At 52.4% G+C, this 16688-nt stretch overlaps 1 protein-coding gene across 1 annotated transcript in view; it reads left to right on the top strand.

The window, feature by feature from the left end:
- Positions 1-16688, top strand: part of RELT (RELT TNF receptor) — an 82332-nt gene that overhangs the window by 60882 nt on the left and 4762 nt on the right. The window contains exons 7-10 of the mRNA XM_084842408.1: positions 6975-7055; positions 8156-8237; positions 9412-9663; positions 13712-13892. Coding sequence (XP_084698534.1) covers positions 6975-7055; positions 8156-8237; positions 9412-9663; positions 13712-13892 — 596 coding nt within the window. The remainder of the gene's footprint in view (positions 1-6974; positions 7056-8155; positions 8238-9411; positions 9664-13711; positions 13893-16688) is intronic.

The raw sequence follows: 16688 nt of genomic DNA, 5'->3' as shown, positions 1-16688 counted from the left end.
CACGCAGAAGGGTTTTCCATGGGGGAAGAAGAGACCCCCCAGATGGATCAAAGAAATCACCCAGGGCATGCAGAGAAGGAGATGGGGTCTTAACTGTGCAGCACCACATTGTTCAGATGATTCAAACCCCACATTGTTTTCGGTGTTCCCTTTCTTCCATTTGGGGGGCTGTAGCTCAGTGGAAGAGCCCCCTGCTTTGCAGGCAGAAGGCCCCAGGGTCAACCCCTGGGTTGCCCATTTATGAAGGATCAGGTAGCAGGTCAATGGGAAAGTCTCTTGGGGTCCACCGCCAGAGCAGACACAGGAACATCAGACGCTGCCTTATACCGAGTCTGTTTCTTGCTACGTCTAGCCCAGTATTGTCAACACTGGCTGGCAGCAGCAGATGTCCAGGGCTTCAGGCAGGATTCCTTCCTAGCCCTACCTGGAGACACCGGGACTCAAACCTGGGGCCTTCTACATGCAAAGCAGGGGCTCGGCCACTGAGCTATGGGCCCTCCCCCGGGCGAGGGATGATCAGGCTTGGCCCAGGGCAGTGTCACCGGTTCACTTCTGGCGTATCACGACGGACTGCTGCCTGCTCGTCTAGCGTGCAAATCCCGCAAGCTCACCCGTAGACATTGCTTTGCGCTGCGCCTCCCCGGGCGGGGCTGTGCTGCCAGCAAGAGAGGAGTTTCTTGTGTGCCGCCTCTTTAAGGCACATGTCCGATCTGAAGGTGTCTGCTGTACCGGAGGAGCATGGGGCCAAGTTTGTCTTCTTTTGAAAATAAAGTCATCTGAACAGGCCTCTTACTCATAACCTCTTCCTGCTCTTTGTTGCGCATTGCCAGCCCGGCTTTGGCTGCTCTGCTCCAGGTGGGGTAAAAACTGCATCCACTCTTATCGTTACAAGCAATAGACAATTAGCATCGCCGTGTAGTGCCCGCTGTATATCCAGGCCTGTGCACCTCCTGTCCAGCCTGCATTGGTTGGGGTAGAGTTTCATCAGAGAGAGCACTTCTGCACGGGCAGCTTCTCCAATGATCTGCTGCAGGATTGCACAGGCTTTTGAGCATTGTAGCGCTGATGGTTTGGAGTGTGGAAGGCTGCCATGCTGTCGGCAACCTGTGGTTAGCAAGGTATTATTTCTCCCTTCCCCAGAACAGGCAATAATGGCTGGCTGGGGCTGATGTACAGGAATAGGAACCTCTTTCATCACACTCTGGGCCAGGGCTGTGCATCTGCAGGAGGTCCGGGGGCTATTTTTGCCCCCAGGATCCCCCTCCTTCTGCAGGCCACGTTCCGTGGAGTCCTGGACAGTCTGTGGAGCGCCCTGGAAAAAAATCCTCCACCAAAATTTGTCAGCGAACTGCTCTGTATCATTCCATAATGCTAAAAGGGTTAAATTTAGTTTGTTCTGAAACGAAATTTGACCCTTTTAGCACTCTGTAGCAATAAAGGCATCATTTTTTTCATTTTAAAAAAAGGCAGGGTGGCAGGGGCTACCGAGACCTCATATGGCCCTCCTGTTGCCCAGCTTCCCTGGACAGCCAGCCCTCTCTTTCCCCATGATACCAGATTTAGGATGCAATCCTATGCACGTTTAGACAGAGAAAAGTCCTACAACTCCCAGCGTAGCTGGCTGGGGAATGCTGGGAGTTGTAGGACTTTTTTCTGTCTAAACATGGATAGGCTTGCACCCTAAAAGACCAATTTCTCCCTTTTCCCTCTTCTCCTCAGCTTGAAATCTGATCTTCTACCTTTTTTTGGTCTTTGCTCAGCCTGGTTTCATTTCTGCCAAGCCGTTCTCAGCGGTGTTGGCAACAAAGGCAAGCAGTCCAGGTGACCCTCTTGCCAGATCGGAGCTAGGTGCTTCGCAAAACTCTTCCCCGGCAGGTGAATCCAACTAAACAATGTCCAACATTCTGGTTCAGAAGCAGGCCTCTTTGCAAGGCCTGGGCTCCTTTTACCCGTTAGTTAAGGTCAGCTTTGCTAAATCACAGCGTCTCCGCTGTCCAGTTTCGTTGGCAGACCTTGCCAAACCTGAGTTCCTTTACTAGGTTCTGTGTGCCTGCCCCTGCAGTTCTCAGCATCCTGCCACCCTCAGTAAGAGCCACTGGGCTTGGGGAATATGACATGGGGGTTGGCTGAGGATGATGGGAGTTGCAGTCCAAGACCTGGGGGGCACCAGGCTGGGGAAGGTTGCTCCAGATGCTGAGGAGTGGACGGGTGATGCAGTCGCAGGCTCCAGGCCTGGGAGATGAACTCAGCCAGCTGCCGAGCCACGGGGGTGCTCCAACGGCCTCCCAGGCTTCAGCCGCCTTCCCAGCCCTCCTCTAAACGAGCCGGGGGGGTCGCTGGGGCTGCTTGGGTAGCGTGAGTAGCTCCCGTGAAGTGGGCGCGCAGGCAGAGCGGCCCTGGGCCCCTCCGCCTGCAAGGCCCCCTTCTGTGAGCAGCAGGACTCCACAGCCAGCACTGCCTGCGAAGCTGGGGAGGGCCGGAGGAAGGAGCTTTGGCACGGGCGGCCTCTGTTCCGCTAACGCTGCCGGCCTGGAGCCAGCGGACGGCCTGCGTCTGGTTTTATTCCCCCTTTGAGGTCACTGCTTACCCAGGAAGGTCTGCGGAGGCTGCCAGTTCCGTAGCTTCTCTGCTTCTTCAGAAATTCTTCCTGTACCTCCTTTTTCTGCCCGTTTGGCCAACGACAAGCAGGATATTCCATTCAAAGCAAGGAAACATTTGCTCACAGTTTGGGGAAAACTCTTTTTTACACTGAGCAGCCCCACTCAGAGCCAAACTAGACGGAAACCTAAAACACGCCACTAGAAACCACGTCAGGGGAGTTGCTTTGGTTCGGGGGTGGGCAACTCTGGAGTACAAATTCCCCCACGCAGAACCCACCGGGGGGCGGGGGGTCACCTCCGCCACTGCCGTGCCGCCAAATGCGACAGCAGGGCTGATGTTGCTGTCAAACGACATTGCTAGGTTTTGCCACAACCGCAGCAAATTCAGCACCAGGGGGTGGGCATAAAAAAGGCCGAGGGACCGCATGTTGCACCCCGCTTTATTTCTTAGCAGACCGGGGGGAGGGGGGGCTCCCAGTGGCACCTTGTTGCAGGTCACATTCCGCCGGGTTGCCCAGGGGTGTGTCAGTCGCCCAGGCCCTTTGCAAATGCAGGGCAGGCCCCAGGCCAAGGTCTCTTCCCCTCAGTTGGGTGACTGTCCCACCCCAGGGCATTTCTCAGGTGCCACCTGGGCAGGGAGACTGTGGGTGAGACACTGGGCACCAGATCCCCAGAGCAGCCTTGCAGTCTCTGGACAGTGCTCTGTGCTGGGTTTCCATTCCCAAAGGAAATGTTGGCCTTACGTCATCTTTTGGGAAAGCTTATTTCCCCTTGGAGGTGGGGGGGAGGCACTTTGCACATGCTCAGAGGCGCCTTTCCCAAGATTCCGGAATCCTTCATTTGTAAAATGTAGCTACCTCCTTGTACCCAGCTTTTAAAAGCAGGGGAACTCTTATCGCCTCTGAAATAGTCCCAGGCAAGCAGGTCGCAGTTGTCAAAGACAGGTGGCTGGGGCCTGATGGGTTACAGCTGCCTTCCCTGACCTGGTGCATTGTGTTGGACTGCAACTCCCATAATGCCGAGCCATTGTGGGAGCTGGGTTGGCTGGGTTACAGCCACCGGGGCTGTGGCCTACTCTCGCAGGTGCCCAATGGGGCCCTGCGGGTCTCTGGTCTGCCCAGCTCCCTTCTCATCCCTCTTTCCCTTTCCCTCGCCAGCCTCCACCAGCAATGATTTTGTGACAGTTAGCACCATGTAAATTCTGAAAAGCCTGACTGAGGCTCCTGTGGCCATGGCTACTATGATGCCTGAGAGGGGAAGAGGGCTGCTGTAAGGAAAGCGATGGACTGCTAAAAACAATAGCAAGACACATACCATACAACCGACATTTAAAAAGAACACAAAAAGCAGGCATCTAGCAACAGCCGGTCCTTTGAAACTGGCAGCAATACATCCAATGCTGCAGTCTAACAGCCCGTTGCAGTGGAAGGGTCTTCACTTCTGGTGAAAGAGGCACAAGGAAGGGAGCCTGATGAATTTCAGCTGGGAGAGTGTGCCGGAGTTGTGGCACCTCAGCACAAAAGGCCCAGCCTCTCTCTCTCTCTCTCTCTCTCTCTCTTTCTTTCTCTCTCTCTGCTTCAGTCTACCTCACAGGGTAGTTGTTGGGCAGGAGAGAATGGGAGAGCCTTCTGTGCGCCATGTGGCATTCCTTACAGGGAGGACAGGGTCCAAATGCAATAAATATCACACACGGGGCAGCACCCCTAAAGATGTCGCAGGCACGTGCCTTGCGTCCGTTTCCTTTGCCTACGGTGATTCTGTGAAAGGAGAATTTACATGAAGGGGGAATTCTCACATCTCCCACGTGAGAACAAGCCTTGTGTTCATCCCCATCTAGGAACACACTGCACGTTGTCTTGCACAATGTTGGACTAGATGGACCTTTGGCCTGATCCACCATAGCTCTTCTTATCTTCTTCTGACGTCATTCTCCCTCCCTTTTGTTTGATACCCAGAACCGCAGAAAGAGGCACAAATCCCTCTTTCCCGTCTTCCTCGTCTCAAAAAAAAAAAAAAAGAGTTCCTGGAGCCATCACTAATCATGATATTTTTGGCCACTGGCTTCTCTCTGGCACGCTTTATTCAGCTGTAATGGTGTAACTCAAGACGCCGGTCCCCTTGGAGTAACGTGGCAAGCTCCCTTGCGGAGACACCTGAACCCTGCACTTTGTGCACTTTCTGGGCAACAGCGGCACCTTCTGGCTGCCAAATGCAGTGGGGACGGCAGCGGGACAGATGAGCGTGCGCGTCCTGTCATAGCCTGAAGACGGACACAGCACTGTTAGTGTGGCAGAGATGGTTTGAACACAGGCCGTCAGGACCCGGATAAAAATGCAGTGGGATGCAGCTCATGCGTGTGCAGGTCACTTACACCATCGCTGAGTAATTATTTTTTGTTGTCTCCCTTACACTGAGCCCAAACAGTGATCTATCCCGCCCGGCACCATCTACAGCAATGGCAGGCAACCTGGCGCCCTCCAGATGTTTTGGACCACAATTCCCATAATTATGACCATGGGCCATGCTGGCTGGGGGTGATGGGAGTTGTAGCCCAAAACATCTGGAGGGTGCCAGGTGTGGGGAGCCTTCAACGTCTGCCTTGGGGAAATAAGTCCAGCTCCATCATTGGCTGCTTTTCTCATGACAGTTACCCATTCCAGCAGGAAGATTGTTGCTACTGAGTAGATCAGGATTTCTTCCAACGCTCCTCCTAACACGGCAGCTGTCCTTCCACTTTGTATGTGCTTTGTCTTCCACTGGCTGTCTTCTGAATGTGTTGTGTTGTTGCCAATAGAAAAGCGGGAGAACAAAATTATTCACAAAAAGAATAAGCAAACTAGAAATGTTTTTATGTGTGAGAGTTTTGCTCTGGCTCGCAAAACATGCGAGCGTGCCCTGTTCGAAGCTCTGAACGTGAATGTGAGCACGTGTCCGCCGAAAATACTTGCAAATTGCCGAACACATGCTCACGTTCATCTCGTTCCCGATTCCCAGTTCGATTTGTGCGAATTTCCCACTCTGCGCAGATTTCCTCCATAGACTGGATCAGCCCCACCTTCATCTATGGAGGAAATTTGGGCAAATTAGAAAATGTGGGCAAATTTGTGCAGATTTGCATAAATCTCCCATTCGTTGGCTGCTAGATTTTTGTGAGTTTCCCATTCACCCAAACCGAGCAAACGGGAATTGGGCACAAGACGAGCGGCAAGATGATGTTTAGAGAATCCTGGTGATCTTGAACATCACTCGTTCGCTCATCCCTGGGCATTCGTAATGGTTGACTCACACATCATATGGCAGGCATACACACACACACACACACACACGCCTTCCCCAACCTGGTGCTTTCCAGATGTGTTGAGCTACGTAGCTGGCTGGGAGATTCTGGGAGTTGTAATCTAACACCTGATGCTGGATCAGACCAAGGGCCCATCTAGTCCAGCATTCTATTCACATAGTGGCCAACCAGCTGCCCACAGGAAACCCTCAAACAGGACATGAGTGCAACAGCACCCTCCTGCCCATCTTCCCCAGCAACTGGTGTACACAGGCTCACTGCCCCTGACACTGGAGGTAGCTAGAGCCTTCCGACTAGCAGCCATTGGGAAGGCTGATATATCTGCTGGCAATGGCAGTGGTAAATTCCATAAAACCAGAAGCAGAGGTGTGTTTTTGTAAACCTGTGAGAACATGCGCTGCATGCTGGCGCGGAGCACCAATGGTCAGTGGCTCCCTGTTCTGTTGACTGATGTGTTTCTCCATCGCCTGTTAAGGTGCTTACCCTAGAGAGCCCTGGCCTACATGTAGCAAATGCTCTTGCTGCTTAAAGTGCGCATTGTCCTTCGCCTTTTTGTAAACTTCAAAGGATCTAAACCTTTTAAAAATCCAGCTGGGATTCCTCTGAACTGGATTGTACACTGAGCTGGTTGCATGACAGGGTATTAACTAGGTGTTACATGATGGGGTATTAACTGGTTGGATCCAGGGTCTACCTTCCGCTAGCAGAAGGGCTCCACTCACAGAAGGTGCCTACACCCAATTTTGGGGGATCCCCCCTTGCCCCCAAACTACAGGTCAGCCCATTCAGCAGGGTCCCCTGACCCTCTGTGTAACATTTTCAGGGGGCTGGAGTTACCGCCGTGGGGAAGAGGAGGGAGCAAGGAAGTCCACTTTCACCAGCCCCATTGTGGGAACCTAAATCTGCCTCATGGGAACATAGGAAATGCCTTATACAGAATCAGATCCTTGGTCCATCTAGCCCAGTATTGTTGACACTGATTGGCAGCAGCGGCTCCCCAGGGGTTTTTCTAGGTTTCAGGCAGGGACTGAGCCTGGGACTCAAACGTTCATGTTGTACTTCAACCTCCTCCTTAGGGAGCAGTTCTACATACAGAATAGAAGATGCCAATGAAGACACCATTGGAGTCCTTGTGCGTCTGATCACGGAGAAGAAGGGTGAGCCCTGCGTGGGGAGAGGGAGGCGCCGCTTTTTCCATCTGATATGGTTGGGTGTGATTTAGCCAAAACTGAGCATTAAGTCCTGTTGATTTCAAAGGGATGCTCTTAATCTCCCCCGCCCCCTGCCGCCTGAAATTCCTTAACCTTTTGGTGGATGGTGTCTATTATATCAATATCTGTAGCGCTTTTCAAGGAATAAAAAAGGTTCGCCCTTTCTGATGGACATACACGCATCAACCAGCATGTAGTCATTAATGAAACTGGAATGTCCTCCAGTTGCTTAAAAAATATAATAAAATGAAATAAACTAAATAAAAGCAAATACATGAAACTAGAAGATAGATCCTCCTGTTGACACAGATGCTTACTTTGTAAAATAGCTATGGGGTTGATCCCATTGCTGGTGTGTGGCGGTGGGTTAGTAATGGCATGCCTCCTGTGGAACTATGGTTTCAAGTTCCACCCTTCTGGGTTGGAGAGGTGACAGCTCAGCTGCAGAATCAGGGCACAATCCTGTGCATATTTAGACAGAAAAAATCCTAGAATTCCCAACATGCTGGGAATTTTTTATGATCCAAACCACACAGACCACCTTTCCCCATCCCCAGAGCAGCCATTTGTCCTGGGGAAAAGACTACATTCAGGTGAAACAAGACATGAGAGATCAAATTATGGATCTCCTGCAGCTACATGTATCATGGGCCTCATTCAAGTGGTACACCTGTGTCTGTATTTGACTGGGGGAATGTCCCCCCGACCCCCATGCCAATAATAATAATAATAATAATAATAATAATAATAATAATACCCTCCACATAGACAACTATCATGTGGAAGAAAAAGGTTGGCTAGATCTCGTTCCTCTGACATTAGACTTTTCTTTCTTCTTTTCTTTTGGTATGGAGAAGCCATGTGCAGCAGTGCCCCCACCATAGGTGCCCCCACCTGCAGTCTTAAGTAGTACAATCCAGACACAGGTTTCCTACCTTAATGAGGACTAGTAGGTTGCCTCATTGAAAAGCAGTTTCCTGGGACAAGGCTCTCTGCCTCCTTTTTTTTTCTAATGGATTTTATTTGTCTCTCTTTCTTGCCAACAGAGAATGCTGCAGTCCTGGAGGAGATGTTGAAGGATTATCACAGCAAACAGATTGTGCAACCCATCTACAAGCCTGTGAACAAGTACGAGCTTTGGCTTCTCTTTCACTCATTATCCAGACCTTTCCCCTGTCCCCAGTCCAAGCCCCCTTCCCCGCCCACCCCCCCACACATATCTTTGTTTTGTTTTTGCAGCACCTCAGAGTTAGAGTCAAACACATTTTGGTTTTAGCAGCTCATGCCTCGGGGAGGCACCCTTGTGTTGGGGGGTGGGGGGAGGAGGCGAGCGTGTGCGGGGTTGCCGAGCAGGATTCTGCCTGTCAGAAATTTAGCAGGGGATTCACGGTTCTCCCATGCACAAGCATTTTGTCCTTACAACAACCCTGTGAAGTCATCTAGGCTGAGAGCTTCATGGCTGAGTGGGGATTCAAACCTGCCCATGGGTAGCCAACATGATGCTCTCAAGCACCAGTGTCTCCCGAGACACCTTTCTTGGTGCCCAACAAGGTACCAACCCTTCCCACTTTTTTAAAAAAAATAACAAATAGGTTTCCATTGGCACTGAAAACTGTGGGTTCAAAGGAGTTGTTCAGTGTGTTGGGCTTCAGACCCCCACCTCTGCCTTATTCTTAGTCTTCGGGGCAGGGTATGTGTCCCTTGTGACTAGCCATGCCTTCTATAGCAGCCATTTTGTGGTGGTGCCCAGGACAATGTCTCTAACTGCCAAATGTGCCCAAGGTACCAAAAGGTTTGGCTACCCTGCCCTAGTCCGACAGTCTCTACCCACTGTACCAGCCTTCCCGAGCCTGGTGCCCTTCAGAGGTTTTGGACTTCAACTCCCATCAGCCTCAGCCAGCATCGCCATTAGTCAGGAGTTCTGGGAGTTGTCATCAAAAACATCTGGAGGACACCAGGTTGGGGAAGGCAGTGCGATAGTTTGACAACCAGATTCACTCATTACGTTTCTGTCTGCAGTGCAGCAATTCAAGGAACAGGGCAGTGGAAACTGGGGGCTCCCATGTCAGTGGGGCGTTGAATCCGGGTTTCAGTCAGAACTCCAAAAGAGCTATCTAAGGTCCTACATAGAGTAGACCCATTGAAATGAATGGTACTTCAGTTAGTCATGACTGAAGTTCTGAAAAATCTGCAACAACGTTACCGGTTGAAATTTTGCAATCAGGGTAGCAAATCCGTGGGACGCCCCTTGGGTGATCTCCTGCCTTCCCTCACCATGGCCTTCCCTGTCTCTCCCTCTTAGGTTGCATCTCCTGCCTCAGTTTCCCCACATCTGCCGGCACCAGCACCACCTTCACACCGTCCAAGGCTTAGCCACCCGCTCCGGCCCCACCTGCACCCGATGTAGCCAGAAGAAGTGGCCGGAGGTGCTGCCCTCGACGGAAGCTGTCGCTGCTGTCTCTGCCGTCATCCCTGGTGGCCCCACCACCAAGCCAGCAAAGCCGGGATGTAAACTCGGCAGGCCCGGAGAGATCACCATCCTTTCTGTGGGCAGGTAAGCCACGAAAGAGGTCTCTCTGTGTTGTTGTGACCATGCCACACCAGCTCAGAAACTGGTACCGAGCGCAGAATTCAGCATCCTGAGAACTGCCTGCCTCCCTCTCCCTCTCTCTCTCTCTCTCTCTCTGTTTTAACAAAAAAAGTCAAGTTTCTAGCCCTCAAGGCTGTGAGGATAGGCTTGAAACTGCATGGACCGTGCCCTGTGAAAGCAGGTGGGGGAAGTGGGGACGAGAAGGCGATGCGGCATCTCTTCCGCTCCAGATGCAGTTCTGACCTCCCTGGCAGAGGGGGCTCAGATTAGGGTCTTCTCAGCCAAATGCTGCTATAGTAGCCTTCCCTATCTGGGTGTCCTCCAGAGGTGTTGGACTGCAGCTCCCATGGGAGTTGCGGTCCAACACCTCTGGAGGACAGGGAAAGCTGTCTTATAGCAGGGGTGTAGAACTGCTTTCACCTGTGGGCCGAATCCCATTCTGAAGAAATGGCTCTCAGGGGCCGCATTGCAGTGGTGGGCAGGGCGGAAGGCAAAAGGGGCGAGGCCCAAATGCCAGCACATTTAGGTCAAAGCTCTTCCTGCCAATAACGAAGCCTCGGGAGTGGCATTTCCACCTTTTAGAATGGGCTGGGGGGAAATTGCACATACCCTGGGAAACCACCCAATGATTGGTGCTTGGGGGACAAGGCTTCTGGATGGGGAACCCCAGAGGGCCAAATGGCATTCCTGGCGGGCTGGATTTGGGCCCGAGCTTGAGATTTATTTATTTATTTTTTAAATTCATTACTCGCCCATCTGGCTGGTCACTCAGCCACTCTGGGCGATGTACAGCATATAATAAAACAGTTTAAAACAATAAAATTCTACAATAAAAACATTTTCTAAATACCCTAACCCACCCCAAATGCCTGCCTGAACAACCAAGTTTTTAATGCACGGCGGAAGCTCATTAAAGAGGGGGCATGGCGGAGTTCCCTAGGGAGGGAGTTCCACAGAGTGGGGGCCACCACAGAAAAGGCCCTCTCCCTCGTCCCCACCAGTCTAGCTGTCCTGGCTGATGGGACAGAGAGAAGGCCATCCGAGGCTGATCTTGTTAAGCGGCCTGTCTGGTGTTGCTGGAGGCGCTCCTTAAGATAGGCTGGGCCGGAACCATATAGGGTTTTAAAGGTCAAAACCAACACCTTGAATTTGGCCTGGAAAACAACTGGTAACCAGTGCCACTCCTTCAGCACTGGAGTGATGTGATGTTGCCGGCAGCTGCTTTTAATTTATTTTATTTATTAAATTTATTAATCGCCCATCTGACTGGTCACCCAGCCACTCTGGGCGATGTACAACCCACCATAAAACAATTTAAAACAATAAAATTTTACCATAATTTTTTTTTTTTCAATACCCTAACCCACCCCAAATGCCTGCCTGAACAACCACGTTTTTAATGCACGACGGAAGCTCATTAAAGAGGGGGCATGACGGAGTTCCCTAGGGAGGGAGTTCCACAGAGTGGGGGCCACCACAGAGAAGGCCCTCTCCCTCGTCCCCACCAGTCTAGCTGTCCTGGCTGATGGGACAGAGAGAAGGCCATCTGAGGCTGATCTTGTTAAGCGGCCTGTCTGGTGTTGCTGGAGGCGCTCCTTAAGATAGGCTGGGCCGGAACCATATAGGGTTTTAAAGGTCAAAACCAACACCTTGAATTTGACCCGGAAAACAACTGGTAACCAGTGCAACTCCTTCAGCACTGGAGTGATGTGATCTCGCTGGCGGCTGCCTTTAATCAGGCGAGCCGCCGCGTTCTGTACCAGCTGCAGTTTCCGAACCGTCTTCAAGGGTAACCCCACGTAGAGCGCATTACAGTAGTCTAAACGAGAGGAGACCAGGGCATGTACTACCGATGGGAGCAGATGGTCGGGAAGGAAGGGGCGCAGCCACCGTATCAGATGGAGTTGATACAGCGCTGTCCGGCTCACAGCTGACACCTGAGCCTCCATGGACAGCTGGGAGTCCAAAATGACCCCCAGGCTGCGGACCTGGTCTTTCAAGGGTAGCCGTACCCCATTCAACACCAGGTCAACATCCCCCAGCCTCCTCTTGTCTCCCACCAAAAGTACCTTGGTCTTGTCAGGGTTGAGCTTCAGCTTATTCCTCCCCATCCAGCCACTCACCGTCTCCAGACATTTGGACAGGGATTCTACGGCCAACCTTGGTGAAGATTTGAATGAGAGGTAGAGCTGCGTGTCATCCGCATATTGATGACACTGCACCCCAAACCTCCTGATGATAGCCCCCAGTGGCTTCACATAGACGTTAAATAGCATCGGGGAGAGGATGGAACCCTGTGGCACCCCACAAGTAAGTGGCCACGGGTCCGAAACCTCCTCTCCCAGTGCTACCCTCTGGTACCTGCCGGAAAGGAAGGACCGGAACCACCGCAATACAGTGTCTCCAATGCCCAACCCCTCCAGGCGGTCCAGGAGGATACCGTGGTCAACGGTATCAAAAGCCGCTGAGAGGTCGAGGAGAACAAGGAAGGAGCATTCACCCCTATCCAGAGCCCTCCTCATATCATCCACCAAGGCGACCAAGGCCGTTTCTGTCCCATGCCCAGGCCTGAAGCCCGACTGAAATGGGTCTAGATAATCAGTTTCTTCCAAGTGTGCCTTCAACTGCACCGCCACCACCCGCTCAATCACCTTGCCCAAAAATGGCAGATTTGAGACTGGGCGAAAGTTGTTCAGAACTTGAGGATCCAAGGAGGGCTTCTTTAAGAGCGGTCTTATCACTGCCTCCTTGAGGGCTGATGGCATCACTCCCTCCTCAAGGGAGGCGTTCACCACCACCTTGATCCCCTCACCCAGTCTCTCTCTGCAGCTCATAATGAGCCAAGATGGGCAAGGATCAAGTAAGCAGGTGGTCGGCCTTACAGATGAAAGCACCTTGTCCACTTCATCAGGAGGAAGAAGCTGGAACCGATCCCATAAAACTGGTTTGCCACAGGCCGCCTCTTGCTCACTAACTGTATCCACAGCGTGCAGAGTAACACACCTAATCTGATCAATTTTATCTGCAAAGTGCCTTGCCGAGGCCTCACAGGAGGCCTTAGAATGCTCCAGTGGTTCCGGAGCCACAGGACCGACCAGGCTCCGGACCACTTGGAACAGCCTCCTGGGGCAGCACTCTGCAGACGCGATGGAGGCAGCATAATACTCCTTTTTTGCTGCCTTCACCGCCACATGATAGGCTGAAGATACAGCTCTAGCCCGTGTCTGATCGTCTTTGGAGCGAGACTTCCGCCGCCAGTGCTCTAGCCGTCTCACCTCCTGTTTCAGAGCTCGTAACTGCGGATTGAACCATGGTGCAGTCTGAGCCCTGTTCAGGGGGAGAGGGCGTTTCGCCCCAGTGATTGCGGCATTCCAGCCACCCACCAGGGTCTCGACCGAGTGGCCATTGGTGTGCTCCAGAGAATCCCCAAGCGCGTTCAGGAATCCATTCGGATCCATAAGATGCCTGGGGCGGACCATTTTAATGGGTCCTCCACCCCTGCGGAGGGGTTGTGGAACCGAGAAGTCTAACGTCACCAGATAGTGATCTGACCATGACAAGGGGGGGGTGGATATACCCCCGACTTCCAGATTACTCCCCGCTTCTCCAGAAACAAACACAAGTTCTAGTGCATGATCGGCTACATGGGTGGGCCCAGTTAGCTCCCTGGTCTTATCAGAAGAGGCTCCTAAAAGACACAGCCCACAACGCCCTTCACAGGTCAGAGTGGACGCCTTGATTGTGCCTGAGAAGTGCCCAGCCCGTAGCGTAGTTCCCACAGGTTGGTTTGGATGGGCTTGAGCCCCCCTCCCCCGTGTGCCATGCGGCTCGGCTCACGTGCCCTCTGGAGCGAGCAGCTCTGCATGTTGCATCTCCCCGTCTGCTTCCGCCGGGCAACCGCCGCATCCCCTGATTCCTTCTCCATGGCCCTCCTTGTTGCTTGATGTCGTGTCGGATCGGTGTGCATCGGTCGGTGCGTGTGATGCATCATGTGCTTGGGTCTTTTGGTCAGGTTCCGTGTCGCCCGTATCCCCGAGCAGAAGCCCAGTCCCTCGGAAGTGAAGACGGTTTCGGAGAGCGTGGGGGCCGAGGCTGCGGAGCCCCCCTACGCCTGCCTCGTTCCCGAGCAAAAGCCACTGGTCAGCAACGGAGTAAAGCCCAAATGGCTTACAATGGCAGACGACCAACAGGAGGTGAGCAGGCAGGACGGCTTGGTGGCCAGTGTCGTCTCTGAACAACTCTTGCGCCTCGCCCCAAAAAGGATCCTGAAAGGGACAGGTGTTATGGAGCAGGTTCACAGATCGGGGTGGGGGGTGGGGGCATCCAGGGGAAATGGGATGCGGTATGAACACGGAAGGAGCATAGATCATGACGCTCTTTGGATCCAGGCATTGAGAGCCAGTGCGACCCGTGACTTGGAGCTGGGTTCCCATCCTTGCTGACTCATGAACGCGTTGATAGGCCATGAAGAAGTCACTATTCTTACAGCCTCGGTTGCCCCATCGGTACAATTAACTTTCTTTAAATTTTTAAGCAAATTTGTGCCCTTCCTTTCAGCCCCCGAAAAGCCCACCAAAATGGCTTCCAGACTGAAAGACAAAGGGTTGGATCCAGATTTACTCATACTTAAGAGCAGACCTGTTGAAATCAGTGGGATTTAGACTTCAGCTAATCATGACTAATGTAAGGCCCACTGATTTTGATGGGTCTACTCTGACTACATCTGGATCCAACCATTAAGCCAATACAAATAGTAAAAAACAAACTAATACACCCCCTCAGTTAAGTTTAAAAAATACAGGGCCAAAGCAGGAGGTTACAAATTCTAAAAGCAAAGCAAAAATAAAAAAAAATAAGGCTTCACTGCCCTCCTAAAACTCAAAGTGGGCAGAAGGGGACCCCAAGGGAGGCTTCCCTCCCAATGCAAATAGCCTGGGAATTTTGGGTTGGGACTGCAGTGTGTGTGTGTGTGTGTGGGGGGGGGTAAATTCCCCCCTCCCAACTCATACAATCCTGATACTGCTCACCGCCCCTCCCCACAACTGCTAAACACAGTGTTTTTAAAAGTGCGCGCTAATTGCATTCATGCAATTAGCATTGCAACCAGTTTGGCCCCGGGACCCATAAGATGTATGTGTGGTGCAGAGAAAGTGGATCGGGTTTCTTTTCCCTACTCCCTCTCCCTTAACGCCAGCACTCGTGGTCGCCCAGTGAAGCTGATTGCCAAGGACGCTCAAGCCCAAGAAAAGGAAGGCCTTGTTCCCACAACAGCAGAGGTGTCGTGGGGAATTACTTAAAGCGCAGGAGCTGCTTAGGAGACAGCCCCCCCGGCCAGACCCCCAAGGAGGGTCCAGCGATGCTGGCCACTCTGCTGATCCAGTCTGTGTAAAGCCCCAAAGAGCAGTAGCTCACGGTACAATGACACCCAACTTATTAGGAAGAACTAACAGGTCTGGAATAGTGAGATGGCAAAGGAGGAGGTCATTGCGGCTAGTTGGTTGGACTTTTGCTGGGGAGACCCGGGTTCACATCCCTGATGAGCCATAATGTTCAGCAGGGTAACCTTGGGCCAGTCACCGTCTAGGCCTAGTCTGCCTCGCAGGGTTATTGTGTGGTTAAAGGCTGGGATACAAAGATGACGAGCAGCGTTAAAGCTCTGATCGGAGCTCAGCCTGCCGGCTGCCATGCTGGCAAGGCTCATGTTTAGCTGTGTATGACAAACTGTGGGACAACTGTGTTCCTTTCTAACCTGCATTTAATGTAAAGAGCGTTACAAAGGTTTTGCGAGACCTTTGGGTCTTGTAAAACTAGTGCAGGAAAAGCCTCTTGCCAGGGAGACGAATGAATGCAGCATGTACTCCAACCTCTCAAGCTGGCAACACTCCCCAGATGCACCACTGTGGCCCCGTGCGCAAAGAGGGGTAATGAGTCAGCCAGAGCAAGATGAAGAAATAGCGGGTCTGGAATGCGGGAGCCTGGGCTTGCCCCATGTGTCCTGCCCCAAGGATCCCCCCCGCAACCGGGAGGCTTCCATGGGCTTGGGGAGGAGACGAGGCGAGGAATCCCCTTTGTACCGCCATTCACAGGTAGGAGAATACTAGGGGGTTCCCGGGGGGCAGGGGGGTGCACTCAGCCAGTGCAGTGAGCAGTGCAGAAAGGGAAATGACTCGAGTTATATTCGCGTGAAGGAAAGGGACTTCGGTAATTAAAGCCTCAGAGCAGACATTGATGGTGGGAGAGGGGCTCTGTGCCCTTGTTCACACGTAACGGCAGCATTCAGCAGCAAATCATGGGTTTACCCAAGAACAAACTAGAGGTTAACGTTGGGTGGTTTAAGCCATGAACGACCCAAAGTGCCCAGGTTCAGATGTCACAGTAAATAGCCTACGAATGCCTCATTCGTATGTTTTTTCTGGAAACTGGAAGTGGTTTGCACATGGCGTGTGTCCCTGCAAATTAATCCATGATTTGCTGCCAAATGCCACCGTTGCGTGCAAACACCCCGTAGAAGTGTTTTTGCAAAACAAAAGATGACTAAGGCTGATGCAGAGTTGTGGGAGTGGGGCAGGGGGAGGTTTGCTACTGACAGACGGAATGGCGGCGACTCAATTTGTAGTATTATGACACAAGTTAATGTACTGAGTGTGCTACTCGTTGTCAGTTTGGGATGTGCATTTGGCGGACCTGAGGTGGTTGTGGGGAGGGCGGGGAGAGGGGATGTCTCGTTATGGGCACTGGCTGACCCTCTCGCAGTTGGATGTTCTCCAGGTCCCCCAGGATGTGCACTCTCTTTAATCAGGGGCTTTTGTCCCTCAAGGGCCCAGAGTGAGAAGGGCAGAGCACTGGCAGGAGAGAGTGCGCTCGCTAGAGCATCTGATTTGGCTGCCACTTCAGGTGGAGAGGGCAGCCTGGGCTTGGAATTCCCTTGGAGGGAGGGTTGGGGACGATGGATGGGAGAAGGAGAAAGCGGGGAAGGGATCAGGGCCATT

This window comes from Heloderma suspectum, chromosome 3 (genome assembly GCF_057233095.1).
Source record: "Heloderma suspectum isolate Gila_16-S chromosome 3, 16-S_ref, whole genome shotgun sequence".
In the NCBI taxonomy this organism is placed as follows: domain Eukaryota; kingdom Metazoa; phylum Chordata; class Lepidosauria; order Squamata; family Helodermatidae; genus Heloderma; species Heloderma suspectum.
Note: the sequence above shows the minus strand (reverse complement) of the source record. Positions and strands in the feature narration are given on the sequence as shown.